Source organism: Onychostruthus taczanowskii, unplaced genomic scaffold (assembly GCF_017590055.1).
Source record: "Onychostruthus taczanowskii isolate IOZ18803 unplaced genomic scaffold, ASM1759005v1 scaffold29, whole genome shotgun sequence".
NCBI classification, from domain to species: Eukaryota; Metazoa; Chordata; class Aves; order Passeriformes; family Passeridae; genus Onychostruthus; species Onychostruthus taczanowskii.
This window is the reverse complement of record NW_024500239.1, coordinates 5,316,610-5,337,395: the sequence shown is the minus strand read 5'-3', so window position 1 is coordinate 5,337,395 and position 20,786 is coordinate 5,316,610. Positions and strand designations below refer to the sequence as shown.

Below are 20,786 nucleotides of genomic sequence, written 5' to 3'. Positions count from 1 at the left end.
TGTTTCACTTCTATAAGGATTCTAGTCAGTATAGAGGGCTTCAGTTGACATATTGGGACGTATTTGTATCAACTAACTTCAGGTATCCAACTTTCATGCTTTGAATTATCCTCTTGAAGTAAAATTCCTCTCTTGCCAGTCATGACATCAGAAATTCAGACCCCTAAAAACAAAAGGTGCTCTGAACTGCAACTTTCTAGAGATGTGAAGAAGAATCAAAATGATAGTGAAGGTAACTCCTGAGTAAGAGTGATATTTTTAGGCAACAGGTCAAGCAGACACATAGAAATTTTTGAGAATATATTGGATAAATTTAAATACTGTTTTGTACTGCTTCTGGAAGGAGTATCCTTGAAGTGAAGTTCTTGCCCTATCCATTCTTTGGAAAGAGCTCTCTGTAAGTCAGAGTAAATGCATATAACACCGAACAATTAAGACAAGTTTCTAGGCAGACGTATGTAATTTGGTTTCAGAGCTGCTTGTTTTGATTTAACTAGAATGTATTTATACATTTATGTATTTATATTCTGAGAATTTATAGCATTGCCTGGAAATAGTAGTAGAAGTCTTTGGAGAATCAGCCAAAGAGACTGACTAAAGAGATCTAGACAAGCAGCAGCCATGCAGTTTAAAATAATATGGAATGTATAAAGAAGTAGCTTTACAGGTATTACAAGTTGTCCTGCTACAAACACAAAAATCATCTTTAGTAAATCATCTTTCTAGATACTATTTCAAGGCAAGAATATACATCTACCCCTTTCAGTCTGAGATCAAATCCCAATGCATTTTAAATTTTCTATAATAAACAATAATAATAATAACAATAACAATAATAAGAACAACCACCACCACCACCATAATGAAGCTTTGTACATTTTTAGAATTTGGTCCCAGAAAATAACTACAAAAATCAGTGAATTAATGGAATGACACATCCAACTACTGAACTTTTCTGTTTGCATTTTCTGTTTTCTCTAAGACTGAGTTAAACAAGAATTGAATTAGAATATACAGAATTACTTACTGTGCAAAGTGTCTCAAATGTCTTTTCAGAGACAAAGGATCCATCAAGACCAAAAAGAAAAATAGATGCATAAGAAAGCATCCCTCCAAGGATAATAAGGTTGTTCATGTAGGGACTGGACATCTTTATTAGTCTATGGACAAAAGGTGATAGTGCGTTAAAGAGGCAAATATTACTGCTAGGCTACTAGAGCAATAAAGAGCTTTTTGTAACCAGGAAAAGAGCTAACTCTTCTAGAATTCCATGAAATATAAAGGCATGCACAGTATTTGCTGTTTTATAAAGTTTAGCATTGTTTCAGGTTTTTGAATGCTTAGTAAAAAGACCTCTTTTACTGATGGATTAATTAGCTAGGGTTAATGTTATTAGCAGACAGTCAAACCTAAAATAGTAAATTACACTTTTCAGACAGTATAAAAGAATTTAAATATAGTCTGTTTCAATGTGTGTATATTACCCAGTGATTTCAATTAAATAGTTCTAAAATACCACCTTTCCACAGTTTTACATTTTCCCTACATGTATATGTAGACAGATATATTTACATGACTGGTTCTACAAACACGGCATTAAATACAAAAGATTTTGAGATAGAAGTAACATAAATGTCTTACTTTTGATTTCTGTTTTTGATGTTAAAGAACAAGAAAGCACTGGCCATGATCATTCCTAGGATTGTGAGGGCAGAGAGGATGCTGTAGAGAGGCAGGGAGATTTTGCGCAGCTCCTCTTGTATAATTGTTTTGTCCTTCGGAGGCTCAACTCCTAGAATTGCACGAAGAAAAAAAAAGGCTAAAACTCAACCAGGTATAGTCTCTGCAAGAGACTTTGCCTCACCTAAGTACTATACCTTGAATTAGCACACTTAGCAACTGTGAACCACATCAGTAGCTGATGAAATCATTGACTTTGACAGACATATGTTAGTCACATTGATTGACATGAAGATTTGCATTTCTGGAGCAGGTAAATATCCTGTTCGGAAGAAAAGACACAACCATACCCAGTGCAGAACCCCATACATAGTAACTAGCCTCATTTTAAAGTAAATAAACACTAAAATGCATACTTTGAGTGTAAATTTTACCAGGAGGTTATGCTTTTCTGAAACAATTGACAGAGCAATGAGTAGAAAACAGAAAGCATCATTTCTGTGCCCACTGTTGTTGCCAGAGCAAATTCTAACAGCCTGTCTGGAGACAAGCCTTAGTGTAGCATCACTGGGACAGGGATTGATGGCCCTGGGGCTGAAATGTGGTCCTGGGCTGCGGGCATGGTGGGGGAAGCCCTGGGTGGAGGGAAGGGAGAGTTGTTGGTGCCCTCAGGATTCTACAGAAGGGAACAATATGGAAAAATGGATAGAAAAAGTTTTATAGGGACAGATCCACTTTGGAGATGTGGATTTGAATGTCTCAACTTAAAAACTATGTTTAAAACTGCGTACTTTGACAATCAGCTCCAACTAATTAAAGGCTTCTCTGTTTAATGAGGAGGATCACTTTCTGACAACTGCAATAAAGCTCTGCATCCCCAACTTCCCACACTCCATTTCACCTGCTTACTAATTTTTTCCTTGGTTCAGGAGATTGGCAAAAGGCCTTTTGCATCACTGTCTTCCTTCAGAAACAGATTTGTGTGCCCTACAGTTCCTGAGCCTGTCCTTTTCCATCAGCTCTCCGATGAGGCTGCAAGGGCCACAGGGCTGAGCAGCTCCTTCCACAGCATGGCTGCAGAAGTGGAGCTGTGAGTACCCAACCAGCAGCTGCCATGGCTAAATTTTACATCCATTCTTCTGCCTTGCACCTAAAAGAGTATTCAAGGATTTACACAATAAAATAGTTTTACCTTTAAGAGTTAAGTTGAAATTATTCAGACCATGGAAACATGCTATCCTTTGGCCTTTATGCCCAATTTTTCAGAAAAAAGAAGTCCTTTAGATGCTTACAAAAAGGTGGCAGTGAAGGGTCCATTTGTTGATTTAATACTGGAGGAAAGTACCTGAGATTTTCCTCTTTCCCTCCACAATTGCATGCATTTACACCCCATGGAAATTCATAAAATTAGACAAGTAGCAAGAAAAAAAACCACAATAAAACATATACCTGATTTAAAAGAATTACCACTGAAAAATAAAATGTCACCCTACTGTTTCTACACTCTACAGAGTATATTGATGGTTTGTATTTATTAAATATAAACACACAGTGAGAAAACAAAATTTATTTGCTTGTGTGTGCACTGGGCATTCAATCCTGTTGCTTCCTGTTGCTGTGGAATTTTATGCAATGGTTTAAACAGGAGCATTTTTACAATTCTCTTTTTTTAAATACTTAAAGTTACTAGGATTCCACTGACTGGAAGTCAGTGTCCTCCACATTCAATATCCAACTGTCTCAATGAAAAGCTAAGATGAGCCAAAGGAAAAGATTCACTGTGAGTCACATAATACATCTTAAGACTACCATAAGACAGGTTATGAGTGGAAAGATCACCTTCAGATGTGGTCAGAAGAAGACCTAGCAGTTTTGTCCTAAGAAAAGACCATACAGAGACTTTTCCCCATCATATACTGTCTGTAAAGGCGAGAAGTTATGAACAAATGCTGTCTCCTGTAACTTGATTCATACTTCACATATTCTCTGGAAATTAATGGACTGAATCAGTATTAAACCACATCAATAGTTCCTCCTTGTGGCAAAAATAATCTGTTGCTTCTCAGACTTTGGCAACTGGGACAGATTCTGCACTCTTCATTTCCAAAGCCTCATTCCCCAGAGACACATGAGAAGTTTGTGTATCTGTGCTCTTTTAAGTCCAGCAAGGATATAAAAAGGAAAGGTGGACAGCTCCAGCAGATGGGCAAGTAGTCATGAATTAGATCACTTCAGTGAAATTCCACCCATGCTCATGCAAACCTTGGGTGTTGGGACACTGGAGAAAGTGGTAGTAGAGTACAACAGCACAACAATTGATGATCATCCACTTCACCAATCCCAGGGGAAAACCACACAAAACTCACAAAGCCAATTTCACTTTCTCTCACTGTACTGCACCATAGCAGAGCTTAAGATCAAATCTTAAATTTTAGCTTTGAAAAGAACGTATATGCCTGTATTCAACAGGAGACACCCTTAAAACTCATTTCAGCTCACACCTGGCTGCCATGACCACAGGCTCTCCAAACCATGGATATGCTTGCACTCCAGCTACTTGAGGGCAATAACATCCCCATGTTACATTGGAGCAGCATGGGATAAAAAATGCAGGAAGATACAGCAAGAAATGCTATATGCCTGCTGTAGATCTTCAGAGTGCTGCTGGTCTGAAAACCCTCTTTGGCCCTGTTTCCCATGGGCCATGTTAAAGCCAGCATTGGTATTTTGAAAACCCATTTTCTAACTACCTAACAGACACCTCCCAAAGAAAAACAACTACCTCCTCCCCACGTCTGCAAATACAGAACATGAGAGCATCCCTCAGGTGAGATGAGCTGGGGGAGTGGGAAATGGGGATGAAATAGAACATAATTCATTGGTGAAGAACATGCTTCTTGAAATATCAAAGAACGTTTGCGTACACACATAAATTTGATTTTGCCCTATCATTGGAATAAAAACCAAGTACACAATATCAAAACACTGCAATTTTCTGTTCAGAATTCTATTTTTTAAATAATTTTCCCCTTTTACTTTCTAAAGATATTAAAAATCGAAAACAGTTTTTAAAAGCACACAGTCTTACAAACTACATACAGCTATCCGTGTCACTCTTGTGCCTCTTTCCAGTTTTGTCTCCTACCTTGGAACCTGATGCTGTTGTTGATTATTACCAATGTGTCATCCACAGCATTGTATTCTCCCACCTTTACTTCTTTTTGTTCTGCAGAGAAACAAACAAGAGTGATTGTTTACGGCAGTTCACATGTTCTCAACTATTTAACTGATTTTTCTTTTTTGACAGTGTGTCAAAAGGAAAAGAAATATGAAAGAATAAGGCATGAATAATTAAATCAGAATGCCAGACAGCTAACATCATTAAAATAAACATTTCTGGTACTTGAAAGAAATGTAAAGCATTTTTAAGGACTCATTTACATAACCAGGAAATTTCTATTGGACACAGTCATCTCCAGCTTAAAGATCACACATTTTCTTACTGGCTCACACTATGCAGGACATTTTTTACTGGGAGAACACATCCAATTAAATCACACATTTCCCTCCCATTTAAAGAACTAGGACATCTTGCTTTGTGAAGTATTTCCCAGGAGGGTGATGGTGACAGGCTTCAGCCAGTATGGAGCAGACTGGCCAGTTAGCAGATATGCTGGGAATCAGATCTCTTACTCTGAGTGTGAATTAACAACTCATTAATACCCTGACTGCAAAACACACTCTGTTATATAATTAAAGCCAACACACACTTGAGTTAAAATTTTACAATTAGTCTTATCTGGTATTTTGGGACTGTCTTCACATCTTTGGCCTTCTTGTACCTGACAGAATAGAGTATGCAGATAGAGGAATTTGTTTGTTTGCTGCCTTGGCCACTGTACCTGGAACTCTGACATGCATTTATCCCACACTGCCGATAACATCTGGCATCAATTATTTTCTGCTATTTTTGTTAAGCTTTTGGTATGGCTTTGAAGTGCAAGAGCTTACTGAATTATCATTTTTACACTAAAACTTTTACATTTTTATAAGACTTACAAACCACAGGCTAAAGATTTAACCATTGGCTAAAAATTTATTTGAAGAGCTGTCGTCATGATATTTTCTGAAAAATCCTTTTGCCAGAATTGTCTGCTGAGGAGCCAAAGGAAATAAATGTAAAGAATAACTATCTGCTGCTGTGTAATGCAACAGGGGTGTCTGTGATTGGTGCATGTTGGTTGTTTCTAATTAATGGCCAATCACAGTCAGCTGGCTCGGATTCTAGGAGCTTTTGTTATCATTCCATTCCTGTCCTTTCTAGCCTTCTGAAGGATCTTTTCTCTCTATTCTTTTTAGTATAGTTTTTAGTATATCATTTTAATATAATATATATCATAATATAATAAATCAGCCTTCTGAAACATGGAGTCAAGATTCTCCTCTCTTCACTCATCCTGGCACCCTAGCACACAACTGTAAAGAGCTGGCTCAGCAGAGACAAAAATTTCCTTTCAGGCCTTTCTGTCTGGGCATGCACAACCCAATTTACATTTAAATTCTGAGCTCATGACCCTATCTGTGACACTGATTTTGGGAGCTGATGATCTTGAGCTAGATGGCACATTTGGAAAGACTGTATTTCAACCAACAGCTCCACATTAACCTTTTTTCCTTTCTCACTCAAAGTGATTTTGCCTGTTCAGCTCTGCTGAATAGAGCATCTAGCTCCATTTTAGTAAAATCAACAGTCTGACTAATACTGAGAGCTCACAGGAGGCAAAAAATTTCCTTAACACAAACTACTATTTTTATTGTTATGTTGTTACATCTATTGTTATATTTTTAAAATTGTCTACAAGAAATTGTAGGCTGGGCTGCAAATCTGACAGAGGGTCCTAGGGTTTTACTGCACACCCATCAAGAGCAGGAGTTTGCAGTTCTGAAGACTTCTGGAGTTTGCAGTCTGAAGACTTTGCCTTTCCCATGAGCATGATCCACTTGGATGGACCTAAGACTAGTTTGGAATAAAAGCAAAATCCCCTGGTGTCCAGCAGCAGTTCCACAAAGCCCACCCACATGGCATCACACACTTTAGAAGTGAAGAAAGTTTATAATTTCTGTCACAGACTGAACATTCACTGTAAAATAGATACAGAATCAATTCTTGACAATCTTAAATAAAATATTCCCAGTAGTCCTCTAAAAGCTAAAATGGTTAATGCAAAAAACAGAACCAATCTACTTCCACTTGTTTTTGTAGCAAGACAGCTGTTATCTATAGATCTAAAACATCAAAACACAACCCAGAGAGAAGAGAGAAAAACATCAGGTTGCATATTGGTATGCAGTGGGCATATTAGATACCAGATAGTCCACAGCATCTCCTGACAGCAAAAGGGGATGACACACACCTTGGTGCTGGTCTAGCCCCAGCTTCACAGCAACAGGCTGAAGCCTCATAGCTCTGATGAGCATAGAAGGGAAATGAGTAACTGCTCTGCAACCATTTCTGTATGGAGAGTTTACTGGGACTAGACGAGATGTGGGAAGCACATAGCAGGTGGAGAAACGTGTACAGAAACCAGTGAAAATCTGTGGTCTGATTACAGTACTGAAATTAAAGAAGTTTTTCTGTGATTATTTCATGTGACAGATGACACCATTTCTTTTCAACACTTATAAATTCTTACATGGTTTCCTTCACAGGTGAAGTAACACTGAGAATGTGCCTGTCCTGTAATTAGCTAGCCTTGGTACCAGGAGCCAACCCTTGTAGGAATGGAGCTCAGTATTCAGAGAAACAAGCTTCCATGGCAGCCTGAAGAGCAAGATTTTTGGACTTAGAAACCCAGAATGTGGGGGAAAACCCACAATATTTACTATCAGGAAACCACATGATCAATGCCTTGTCCCTTACCAACAGGAAAGGACAGTTCACAGAGGACATGCCACATTTTATTGAAGTCAAGAAGAGTCATAAAGATATTTGATATCTTAAAGTAGTGACAATTGTGGAAATTAGTCTGTGAAGAAAATAAAACGTACTTTTATTGAGAGGAAGGATATACTATCCATTTTATGATGTGACTAGAGGGGTGCTGAGGGGGAGACACAAAAAGGTTTTTTGTGATCTTTTGTTCTCCCAGCAAGGACAACTACAGCTGCTGGTTTTTCAGATCCCCAAGCACAAGTGCTGATCAGTGACAAAGTCACTTCCAAATATTAATTAAAGGAAGCAAGGAGACAGGTCTGTGGCTCTCCTTTCTTGCACAGGTCAATACAGCTAAGGATGGGACTGCAGGCTCACTTTTCTATATGCCATTCCACTTGCCTTTGGAAATTCTGATTCATAAAAGCTAGTATAGTATTTGTTTAATGTAGCTCATATCTGTCAAACCTCTGAGTGTGAACAACAAAAGGACAGGAGAGAGTAGAACTCCTTCAAAGAAACACCAACAAAGTGCTTTTCAGAATATTCAGAATATGACGTTGGCTTCTTTCTGTAGTGCTTCTATTATTTTTAACTAGATCTTTCCATAATCATAATGGAGATATTGTATTGAAGCTCACAATAAAATGCAGAAGAAAAATATGAGGGAAAATGTACTGGAGTTGTGAGATAATGTTTGTCAGTACCATGACAGGAGTGAAGAAATTTCAGAACTTGAATCTGAAGCTGTTCTTTCACAGAGAAAAAAAAATATAAAAATTAACCAACCTAGATAAAACTGGCCCAGAAAAATGTGACTGTAAATTATGCCTATAATTCTCATGGAATTATAAGCAATCCTTATTGTTAATTGTCACAGAAGGGATTACTTATATGGTCAAGATGAAAGCCTTCTGCCAACAAAGAATTAGATACTCTTACAGGTATATTGAAATGCTTTTCTCTACATATTTTATTACAGAATTTTATAGCCCACTTTAAGCAACTCCACACAAATTGACTTACTACCACTTAATTAATTAGCTCACATTTCACAAAGTTTGTACAGAGGATTTTCAGGAGCATATCAGATAGTTACACGTTCTTGTTGAATAAAAGCAAAAAAAAAATCCTGCAACTGATATCAGCTGAATGAAACGAACTTACCAAAATACACAGCAGTATTATGATTGCAGTTTGACTGTTATCCACTTACACTGAGAATTTCCAGATGAGACTATTCTTAGTTTCAGTTCCTTTCACTACATGCCATAATTTCTATTTTCACCACATTTTTGTAAGTGTACTTATTCACACCTCATGAAGACAGTTTCTACTGAAAGTGTTTAAGGATGAGAGAAATGCACTTGCAATGCATAAGAGACAGGACAGATGGATTTCCTTTATTTTCTTCTATGTAGACAATGCTGTCTCACTTTCAACGACACTGCTTCTAATAACACCCTCAGTGTTAAGCTAATAGCTTAGCTAACTAATAACTAAGCTAATAGCACCCTCAGTTATGTCAGTCTGACTGCAAATAACCCTCAGTTACGATGTAGTTAAGCCAACACAAAAATGTTTATATCTGTATAAGCACCAGTACAATTTATGCTTATAAAGGCCTCTCGGAAAAACCACCGTATCCTAAAATGTTTCAAAAATATGTATAATGATAGTCATATCCATTCATTAACTCCTATATGTCTGCTTGGATATACTAATGTAAAAACTATGTCTGTGCTACCATAAAGCCAAACTACATGTCTGTCCTAACATCATTGCAGTGCCCAAAACACTTGGCTCCAAATGAAGATTAAGGATTTCAAAGCTCATTATAGCTTACCCCAGCTTGACACTACTAAGAACACTCTTATGTCACTGCAGCTCTTAGAATTCCATGCAAACTACAAAGAGAAATATGAGCAAGTGATGAGTATTCACTTTCCAACAAATATGAAGTAAATTTTAAAGTAAATTTAACAAACTTAGCGTGGACTGTTCTCCAGATAACTAAGGGTCATAGAGGTTTCTCATCTAGAGGACACAGGCTATGCTTGATTTAGAAGCAGCAGAAAAATAATATCACATATAGCTGGAAGCCTAAAAAGTACCTAGGTCTTTTTTTGTTCTGAAAAACCGTGTCCGCAAAAGATGCTGCCTCCATGACTCTTACTTGAAAAGCTTTTCAACATTTTTTTTATACAGCCTCTCCTGCTTGTCCACACAGTAAATGATCACTGCACTCCCTTAAACCTTCCTGTGACATTGGTTTAACAATCCCTTCTCCCACTGTCTTCCAGATGCCCCTTTTGCTTAACCATCCTAATTCAATGGGAGTGATTAGAAGCTTAGCCTTTTAGAAAATCTTGCTGCATAATCAGCATTCAGCAGCCTGTCTCAGGAACCAATATTATTAAACCTTGTCCTACAACAGAACCATTGAGTTTCTGAGCCTTATTCCTTATTCATACATCACAGCTCAACAGAACTGCTGGCAGCTATAGGGAATACCTAGTCATCAGATCTCAGAAGAATTTTGGAAGAGTTTGCCAAGAGGTGAAACTAAGCATGGTCCGTATGCACCTGAAATACTTGAAGAGGAGAATGGCTCTAAAATTTGAAAGATTTTCTGGTGATTTCAGCTGAGGTAAAGTTAATTTTCTTCACAGTGGCTAATACAGGGCTGTGTTTTGGATTTCTGCTGGACACAGAGTTGATAGTACAGAGATGGTTTTGTTCCTGCTGAGCAGGGCTTACACAGAGTCAAGACCTTTCTGCTTTTCATACTGACACCTTGGCAAGGGGCTGGAGGTGAATGGGAGCTTGAGGCGAGACACAGCTGGGACAGGCAATTTGAGACCAGAGGGACATTGACCAGAGGGATATTCCAGGCCATATGGCATCATGCTCAGCATATAAAGTGGGGGAAGAAGGAAGAAAGAGGGGATATTTGGAGTGACAGTATGTGTCTTCCCCAGTAAATGTTACATGTGATGGGGCTGTGCTCTCCTGGAAATGGCTGAACAGCTGCCTACCCATGGAAGTGGTGAATGAATCCCTTGTTCTGCTTTGCTTGTGTGTATGGCTTCTGTTTTTCCTGTTAAACTGTCTTTATGTCAACCCCTAAATTCTGTGCTTTTATCCTCTCAATTCTCTCCCCAGTCCTGCTGGTGGATAAGTGACCAAGAGGCTCTGTAGGGTTTGGCTGCTGACTGGGGTTAAACAACGACAGATTTTAATCTCAAATTTCAAATCAGTCTCCTAGATGTGAATGAAAAATCATGCCACTGCACAAGTACTCACACTTTCAAAGACACATCTGACTTGTCTTAAAGCTCACCATTAGCAAGCTATTGGCAGCCCCTTGATAGGTTCAGCGCAGAGAGTGAAGGGCGCTCTGACACATTACATTATGGTGTCCTGAGGCTTGTCTTTCTCCAATTTAGCTTCTGCCCACACTCCCTTTTAAAGAGTGAATGCTTTTCTTTAACACTTTACGCTGCCAGTCACCTAGCAATCATTTGTCACTGACAGGTCTTAGGTCTTCCTTCTCATTCCCTCTATTGCCTCCTGGGCAGGCTCCTGAAGAGATGATGTGCTGCACTGAGCGACAGCAATCCTGCGGCCAAGAGTGCTCAGAGAGCAAGTCACGGGAAAGAAGACTGGCCAAACACAAACAGTGAAAAACTTAAGCTGGAGGCTGAAAACTCATGCCAAAGCTCAGAACACTTCCCATGTTTCAATAAATCCTGCGCAAATTGCCTGCAAAGTCTCTGCTAACCTGCCCTACCCTCTCACTCGTTTTGAAAGCTGTTTCTTGAAATAACGATCTACCAAATAACTGGAAATGCTGTCTCAAATGCCTTTACAATGATGAATGAAGCTAAGTGTCAGGAAAGCTAATTTCCTTCAGAATAAATACTGAAACATTTCATGTTGTGGATCATGTAGAAAGTCTTAGCAAATTAATGCAATCTTAACTTTCATAATATGTCCTTGTCAGACAGGACTGAGAAGCTTTTCAGTTATCCTTATCACATATCAGCAATAACCAACACCAGTTGAAAGTTTCCAATTAAAAAAAAGAATCACAATAGAAGCTTATAAATAATGAATGAGCAAAACCTTTTTCATTCACCTCAGGTAACGATTTCTTTGTTTAAAGACAAAAATGCTGAGATTAAGAATCACAGTTCAAATAAGGAAGAAAATGTCAAGTCAGATAGAAGATTATTCTTCAGCAGACGCTGCCAGAAAAGAAAGACTTAAGGAAGAAAAACATGTTACCTTTGCAAGGATTTGAATTGTGACAGTTTTTACCTTTGTAATTAGGGGTTTAAAATTTGTTTTGCCCTAAGAAATGCCACTTCCATCTTTAACTGCTGCATAGTTATTTCCTTCATTTAAAGTTTTATTTATGTATTTTATTTATGAAATCCTAGATTTCATTGCTTTGGAAACATATAGACACAGCATACAGGAAATCTTGAGTTATGAAAGCAGTATATATAACAAGTGATAATTACTCCTCATAGCCAGTTCTCTGGCTATAAATCTTTCAGTTATCCATAAAGCAAAACAGACAGAAAGGTCAGACCACACAAAGGCCAAACAGGATGTCCTTAGAGTCAGGATAAAAGCTAAGGAGTCTTAACCCTGGGTGTATTCCACTAAGTTAATAATAGCATTTTGCCAAAAGGACAGAGCAAGCCAGTAGCATATAAAATATCATTAAGTAACCTGATCGCATAAAAGTATCTAGTAATTTTGCAGTCCAAGAAGATTCTTCTATAAAAATTTCAATAATTTGCATTTTTATAAGGTTTCAAAAATTATTTTTACTGATTCTTTTTAAACTTTGTTTTCACCTTCCTTATTATACTTCTGTCTCTTAATTGGTTTGTTAGACTGACTTCTAGCCCTGAATAGAAATGTAGTAGTATAGTTCATATGGATTTAACACCTACAAATATTAGGTATTTACATATTACATATCAAAGAAAGAGCTACATAATGAAATAAAAAAAAATAAAGACTGTGTTTAAAACAATTATTTCTACAAATGTGAATTTTTAACATCATCATTATAGCTTTCATTCAGGAAACTGAGAAAGGTATAAACAAACTTAAAGAAATGAAGGCAGACAATCCATGAAGCATAACAACAGTTGTGCTGAAGCAAGTGAACAGAGCTTAGATTAATTTGTCTGAATAGAAGTTCCTGTTTCTTAGGATGCTCAATAAAGTCCTTGATCATTTGAAATGAGGCTGTACATGAGATCACACTTTTTTTGGATTTAATAATCATAGCATAAAATCTTGACTGATATCACACTGTATAACCTGAAACCTATGTCAGTAATTTGAATCAACTCTAGTAAGTAAGTTAAAAGATAAAAATATATATTCAAGTGGATATGGTATGTTTATATTCTAGGATATGCAATAACTACAATATCTTAGCCAAGGGCTGTTCTGTTCTACTTTCATTGTCTTTTATTATTTGATTATTTGATTCTCTTTTCAGAGAATGCAAATCCTTATCATTCTGGGAGTTTATTTGCCAAAATAAATTATTCTTTAAAGTCTAATGATGTAATTATACATGTCTTATTTAATATTAATATTAATATTTATATAAATGTAGAATGGTCTACAAAAATTGATATTTATAACAGTTATCACTCTGAGTTACTTCCTGGCAGAGTCCAAAGCCAGCAGGCTTTTCTTGACTCAGAATTCACGATGGGAAATAATATTGTACATATAAAACTACAGGCAGCACTCATGAGAAGACATTTGCTCTATTAATAAATGATAACTTCATTACTGGTTGTGTCATACACTAGTCCATTTTCTATAGGGGTGTGTGAGCGAATCAGCCTGTGCAAGCTTGGCCTGACTTCCCAGGAGAACTCCCAGGAGCTTCCCAGGTTGGAAAGGGCATCCAGGCAGTGACAGGTTTGGACATGGATACCACTGATCTGCAGAGAAGCCCCTCTGGCAGCAGCCCAGGGCCCAGCAGCAGCTCCATCTGTCAGAGTCCCTCTGGGAGAGGGACAACTGGAGGCAGGGTGTGGAGGTGGCAGTGAGAGAGGCGGTGGCCACATTCTCTTGCCTCTTGAGCTTGATTTCAGAGCACTGAAATGTCAGAGACTTTGAGGCAGAATTCAAAATGCACCATGACACTACACTTATTCAAAGGTAAGGGACAGCAAACCACAGGAGTGCACTGCATCCGTTTGAAAATCTGTGGTGCTTCCAAAGAAACCCAAGACGACAGGGCATTAGTGTATCCACATCTTTCATCCAAGGGGAATAAATGCAATTATTATGTCCCTGGTGTCCTGAAAACTCAGTCTGAATAGGCACAGTGTGCACTGTGAGGATAGTCTGGCAAAAGAAAGGTTTAAATCATTATGAAATTACCTGATTTTTTTTTCAGTTACGCCAAAAGTTACTCATAAATTTAAATCAAATCCACCAAGCAGTGTCATTTAGGGAAGAAAAAACTGGGAATATCACTGCTGTCACTCTTTTCTGGCTTACCAGGGTAAAGTACACATGCAGCTTAAAAATCAGGACACTTCAAGACAGTGACCTAATCCCAGTTTCCATCTGCTAGCTCAGCATTTAAGCTTTCCATACAAACATGACAGATAATGTGATAGAAGATAACCTGACAGGAATTACAGGGTCCCCAGGGAGCTGGATGACCCTGACACCAGCCCAGCTACATACTCTGATTGAATGAGAAAGGAGATCAAGGTGACCTTTTCCTCCTCTGGTATGCTTAAAACTCTAGCATTTCATTTGATTTTCTTGTGCACACCCAAAATAAATGTTTTGCTACAACTACCTAAGCCCATTATTTATGTAACTGAAATTCTAAATTCAACGTGTAACATCAATTATTTTTTGCAGTAGACAAAACAAATGTAAAAACCCACATCAGTTACTTAGAAAGCCTGATGTGGTTAGCTTTTCCTAGAGAGGCTTTTCTTGTCAGTGTGGTGATGCACAGCACAGCAGTTTGACAGTAGCCCTGGTCTGTGGACAGCTTCAGCTGACCTGCACGTGGCTGCTAAGTCTCTGCTGCTGTGTTTTCGGCGGCTGCTCAGACGTACAGGATGAGCTGCATGATGCAGTTCTCCTTTTGAGGGCTGGTTAGCTCTTGCTAACTTAAATGAAAACCAAACTTAAGTGCATAACATGACAGAAATAAAAATGTCTCCCAGAGCAGAAGATGTGTTGACCAAAGGATCACGCCAGCAATCACACCTCCCAGCAAGGCTGTTTTCCCTTCACTTAGCAAGGCATGCCTGCATTCTGGTGATCTCACACCGTGCAGGAAAGAAACATAAACTGCATTTTGGCCCACTTGGATGCATACCTATGATTATATAATTAAGACCTTCCCTCACCTTCTCTCAGGGCTGTGTTCCCCCTCCCCTAGCAGAGGAAGGCTGAGCAGCCTCCCAGATGGCTGTGCCTGCTCTGCTCCAGCTGAGATGCTCTAAACCAAGATGCTCCGGCTTCTTCCTTATGTACTGCATCCTTAAACTTTTACAGAGTTAAGAAGGTGTTATTTAAAGGTTGTAGTTTCACAGTTACCAAGCCTGAAAACACAGGAGAGCAGCAGCTGCTGTGCATATTATGTGTGTTAGATCTCAGCTACTCATTATGTCCTTGAATAACCATTCTTGCCATTACACCAGGTGGCCTGTGAAAACACTGTAGCTCATAAAGAGCATATAAAGAGCATTCTTCATGATTCAGGGTCAAACCCAAAGGCAGAATTCCCACTGTCCTCATCCTAAAATACAAAATAAGGGAGTTGAGGCAGTGCTGAACATTCATACAAACCTGCAAATTCCATGCTCTTTCCTGTCTTATGATTTGTACAGTAGCTGCCTAAGATTTTTCCTGTACAAGAAATGCAGTTTTGAGTTATCCAGGCTGGTTTATTCAAAATACTTTATTCAGGACTTGTAGGGAAATAATTCAGGAAAAACTTTAGAGCAACAAAAAGCCCACTTGTGCTGTAAGCTGCAACTACAAGTGAGCATTTACTGAGATATAGGGGAGAATACAAAGGCCCTCTAATAGCAATACCCACCTTAGATCACTGTTTCAGTTTCTGCTGCTGAGATGAACAAGACAGCTGCCACTCAAAGAGCCATCAAAAGCCAGAGACTTTGAGATTTTCCAGCTCTAGCCTTCCCCTGACAATCAGCTCCCCATGCAAAAGTCACATGGGATCACAGACTGGATTTCCCTGTCCTCAGGGAGGTACGCTGTGTTCCCATAAGGGACAGGCTTGTCACTGCTACAATTAGGAACTGCACTCTAGGGAGCGAGAGAACAAGAAGCGTTACACAATGCCAGAATGCCTGTCTAACCCAAGAACTGCATGACTCTTTGAGTGAGGAAAGTGTGTGCCTGGCTGCAAATGTCAGTGTTTTAGAATCATAGGAAGGGTCCTTAAAGATCATCTGGTTCCAACCCCCTGCCATGGGCAGAGATGCATTTTACAAGTAGTTGTGGTTGCTGGGAAAATCCTCTTCAAAATCTATTTTTCTTGTCTGTCCCCATGAGGCCACCTGAGAAGTTTGGAAAGTTTAGGTTACCTACCAGGAGGAGAGATGCTGTGAGAGTGTAAAGACGTGTGAGGGACCCAGAGTGGGGCACTGGCTGAGGGGTGCAGGTGGTGAGGCTGTGCAGCTCCATGACCTCAAGCACTGGAAGATGAGGAAAAGGGGCCATGCCCCACTCACATCTCACAGGCTTTAAGAGACAGATCCAGAAGATGGACCCCACTCACAAGACACTGCTCTCTACAGAAGGAGTGGTGGGGTTTCAAACAACAGCATTTGAAATGTTTTGTGTAGCAGCCCTGCCCAACAGATCCCTACAAGGATATTTCTCACTTTATAAATTTCCATTTTATGCTTTTTCATTTTTTAATGTAAATATATGTGAATTGTACATCAGCATGAGACCAAAGCAGTTTTAAAACACAAGATGATGGCCAATTCAGAATTTAGCCCACCCTGATCCACATCTTTCACATTGATAGAGTTGCTTGACTTCCACCATAACCTACCAGTACATTTTAGCAGGATGAAATCTAGTCTCGAATTACAAAATTTAAAACCACTACTACTTCATTATTTTTCATTTTAAAATCTAAATATGTTAAAAGTTACAGGGGAAAAAAAACCCCTCAAAAATAATAACCTTTGCAAAAGAAAACTCATTAAGAAAACTATTTTGGTTTGGTCAGATTTGTTTGGGGTTTTTTTGGGTTTTTTGGGTTTTTTTACCTGCAAGCTGATCCTATATTCAAGACAAAGAAACCACTTCAACTGGAACTGGTTAAAAGTCAAAGTTCCAGAGAAATAACTCCATTTTCCTGCTGCTTCAGCAAACCTCCACTTGTTTTAACCTGTTTTGAGTAATCTATTTGTACTAATCCACTGGAAAAAAAATTAAAAAAGGAGGAGAAAGGTCCAACAGTGATTTCCTTTGAGCACTAATTAGGAACAACATGTTTTACTATGAGCAGAGAAATTGCTGTAGAATTCTGTCTAAGACACAAAGAACAGTTTTAAAGTGAAACCCATTGATTTTATCTTTAATGATTACTTTAAAATTTTTCTTAAAATATGGCATATGTCATTGTGCTGTTTCATTTTGAATTCTGATTTATTTTTCCTTTTATTTCTTCATCTGGAGTTTGAATAGCTACAGGAAGCAGACTAGCATTAAGAGAAAAAGCCTGCCATGGAAAGCTACAGCCATTAAAATATAATTACTTCAAATAATAAAGGATTTAATAATTAATATAGAGCAGTTATATAATATACCTGACAGACAGCTCTGGAATAAAGTTTTGCGGCAAAGCTCAACCAGAGCACAAAAGCATTTATGCATAAGAGTGACATTGCATTTGTGTGTAACATTAAATAAACTTCTCTAAGACTTTCCAGAATTAAAACTGATACTTCAGGTACTGAGAGAAAACAATCTGACAAAACACTCCTAGTTTCAGAGAATCTATTCTGCTTAGAAAATTGATAGCATACAGCAACATTGTCTTGTTAGGATAGGATTTATGCCTGTAGGAGTGAAATACAATATAAGGCAAAAATCCTTGCAAAGCTGATTAAAACTAGAAAAGCAGAAGTATTCATTTTTTTCTCATGTATGAATATTGCAGTATGAGACTGAAGAATGGTAGAAATTTTTAAAATTATTTGGGCATAAAATATTATATTAAATAACCCCCACAGGATGCACAAAACTTTGGAAAACTACTGTACAAAATGGATGCAATTGGTTTTTCATTACAAGTGGGATCAAAAGTCAAAAAATTGTAGTGCTTTAAATGAGAGGGATAAGTGTCTAACTGTTCTAATATAATTTTTTGCCTTTTGCCTAAGACAATGTTAAAATTATAGGTGAAGAAAGGTGAAGCTAGTTTGGAGTATGAGAGAAAGCAGAATTTTAGAATGTAAGGCTAAAAACAGTTTAAAAATATTTTAAAAAACTTTTCCCTGAAACTGATAGCAAAATCTTAATGTAAGTTACAAAAGTCAATTGTCCCATTAGCTTTATTTCTGACAAGTCAAAACCACAGTGATTAAAGTGTGAGAAGGAGTTTTAAATCTTACCTGAAGTGAGTACACAGTGCATATGCATCTGAGTAACTGCTACCAGTCCCTTGATATTTACAGCATTTGATGGAAATTTAAGTCATAGAATATACCCAAAAGACCAAAAAAAGAAAAAAAAAGACTGGGACAGAATGATAATCTGTTGATAATCTGTCATGTGTTTTATATAGTTACATACTTGATCATAAATCTTTAGCTATCCAAATTTTAAGACTCTCAGGGGGAAAAAAAAAACCTGCATTAAAAATTACTTAGCCACAAGTTTTGTCTCTTCGCTGTCTTATAAACAATTCCTTCTTCTGCAATAGCATGTACAGATTCATGGGAGCTATCAATGCAAGTCAAGTGCTGTTACTTCTTCAGTAAAAGGTGTGAAAATCTTCTCTTGCTTCCCTGTGTTTTGGGTAGGTACAGAAAAATCTGTCACAAATCTCTTGTTTCTAGAATTAATTAAGTTTGATTTAAACAAGAACCATGGGATGTAAGACAATAAAGGTCAAAACTCATGAGAAGCAGTAGCCACAAACATATGAAACACATCTGAGTTGAAAAATCACACTTCTCGTGTGAGAGCAGACCCTGGATCTTCACTTGTGTATTTGGAAATCTGGGACCCTCAAATTCCAGCTACAATCTTTTCTTTATTCTGATGCCCTCCTCACCTCAATGATCTTACCATCTGGCTTTCTAGAAGGAACAGACATGTCCTGACCACGGTCCTGGTAGAATGAGTACCAGGAAAAAGAAGAGACAACAGAGGGGCCAGGATTTATGGCTCATATTGCAGAGCTTAGTTAAGGTTTGCCTTGGGTTTAAGCCCACCCTGCTTAAATCACTTTTTCACTTAACCAGATCATGTCACTCCTCAGTGCAGCAGTGCCACGAGTGAACATGGGGGAAAACACAGCTGCTGAACAGAACAGCGCTTGTGTTGCATCCTCCTCTGCACTGGCCTAGCTGCACGAGGAATCACTGGCTCCTTTTCAACACACCATTGATGGGGAGAGAACTGCTGTTTGGCAGCACCTCTGTTTTCCATGTGCAGCACCAACTTGCTTTGCCTTTGCTCTGCTGAATTATTTCTGGCACGCTCCAGTGGATATATTTCTGGAAATGGAAGTTTCTTAGTTAAATGGAAGATATTCTATAACTCATGTATCCTATTCATGGACTGCTTCTGCAGGTGCTTTTCAACCCTGAGCTGTAAAGGACTGGATTGTTACAATTCATAGGGAAAACAATTCCCATTTCTGCAACTGGTACTGAGACCATGACAACCTACTGCATCAGTTGAGTTGTTTCATCCCTGTGCACGATGCCCCCATTCTTGCAGATTTTGAAGATGCTGTTTTATTTAAAGGTAGTATGTCATGGGTTTTCTGGTATTTCTTGTGTGTGTATGTGGGAAGCACAATGGAACTACCATGAAAACTCCATGGATTCTTCTGGACTAGCCATTGAATGACAGTCCTTTCCTGCTCATGCTCCTACCCTGAAAATACTGAATCCTTTCACAGCTTTGACACGTGCCCCACCCCATCCCTTCAACACACCAAAAATACTTTGCAAGACCAGGAGAACTGACAAGAGAGACCAGAGAGAGACCAGAGAGCAGGCTGACACAGGCACAGCTGTAGGACACACAGCTCAGTGGCCAGGTCAGGCAACCATGCTGAGCTTGGTGAAGAGCAGCAAAGGTGATGGGAGGCCCAGAGAAATGCTGGGAGGACACAGACACAGCCTTGTCTGCTTCATTGCCAAAGGATACAGCACATAGTGCTGGAGAGATGAGAGCCCTGAGAGACAGCCATGTTTATCCTTACTGCTTGCATACCTCCAAAAGAAATATCACACACAGACCTTTTTACCTATTGTTAAGTCCCTAATGTCATATCTAGGTTTCTCAAAACAAAACAACTACCTTACCATTTACCTAAAAAAACATTCTCTACCATTCTGAAGTTTTTCAGAAGAGGTCCAAAGAGAGAGTTACAGGTATCATTCAGCCAGGTCCAGTTCAAAAGTGGCAATTCATCAACAGAACAGCAATAACTACTCAGATTGAGACTTTTGTTTGTAAAGCTGTCCTTCTGAGTTTCCTGATTTTGCATATGAAAATGAAGTAATGAACAAACAGAAAATATACTGATATTTTCTATGATACTGCATATATATACATTTGATAATGTATATATATATATTTTTTTTTAACTTGGGACATGATGTTCTCAGACATACTGTTTTAATTTCCTTCAGTGGGTCTTTCCATACCTTAGGAGATTTTTACAGGGCATGCTGTAAAACCTCTGTGGATGAAAGATAATTGCATTCAATTGAAAACAAATGCTAAATCTATCATGATCTAGCTTGTGCATTGTCTGTTTCCTTCAATAGATGATACTGGTTTTGTGAAAACCAACTGACTGACTATAGTAAGAAAAATTGGGTAAATCTCTTTTGAAGAGGTCCAATTTCCTGCTCCTCTCTTCTTA

The 20,786-nt window shown here is 38.4% G+C and overlaps 1 protein-coding gene across 1 annotated transcript in view; it reads right to left on the bottom strand.

Moving 5' to 3' along the window:
- Positions 1-20,786, bottom strand: part of GABBR2 (gamma-aminobutyric acid type B receptor subunit 2) — a 456,087-nt gene that overhangs the window by 153,515 nt on the left and 281,786 nt on the right. Inside the window, exons 9-11 of the mRNA XM_041408112.1 lie at positions 4,826-4,906; positions 1,642-1,792; positions 1,028-1,160 (exon numbers count right to left, since the gene is read on the bottom strand). Coding sequence (XP_041264046.1) covers positions 1,028-1,160; positions 1,642-1,792; positions 4,826-4,906 — 365 coding nt within the window. The remainder of the gene's footprint in view (positions 1-1,027; positions 1,161-1,641; positions 1,793-4,825; positions 4,907-20,786) is intronic.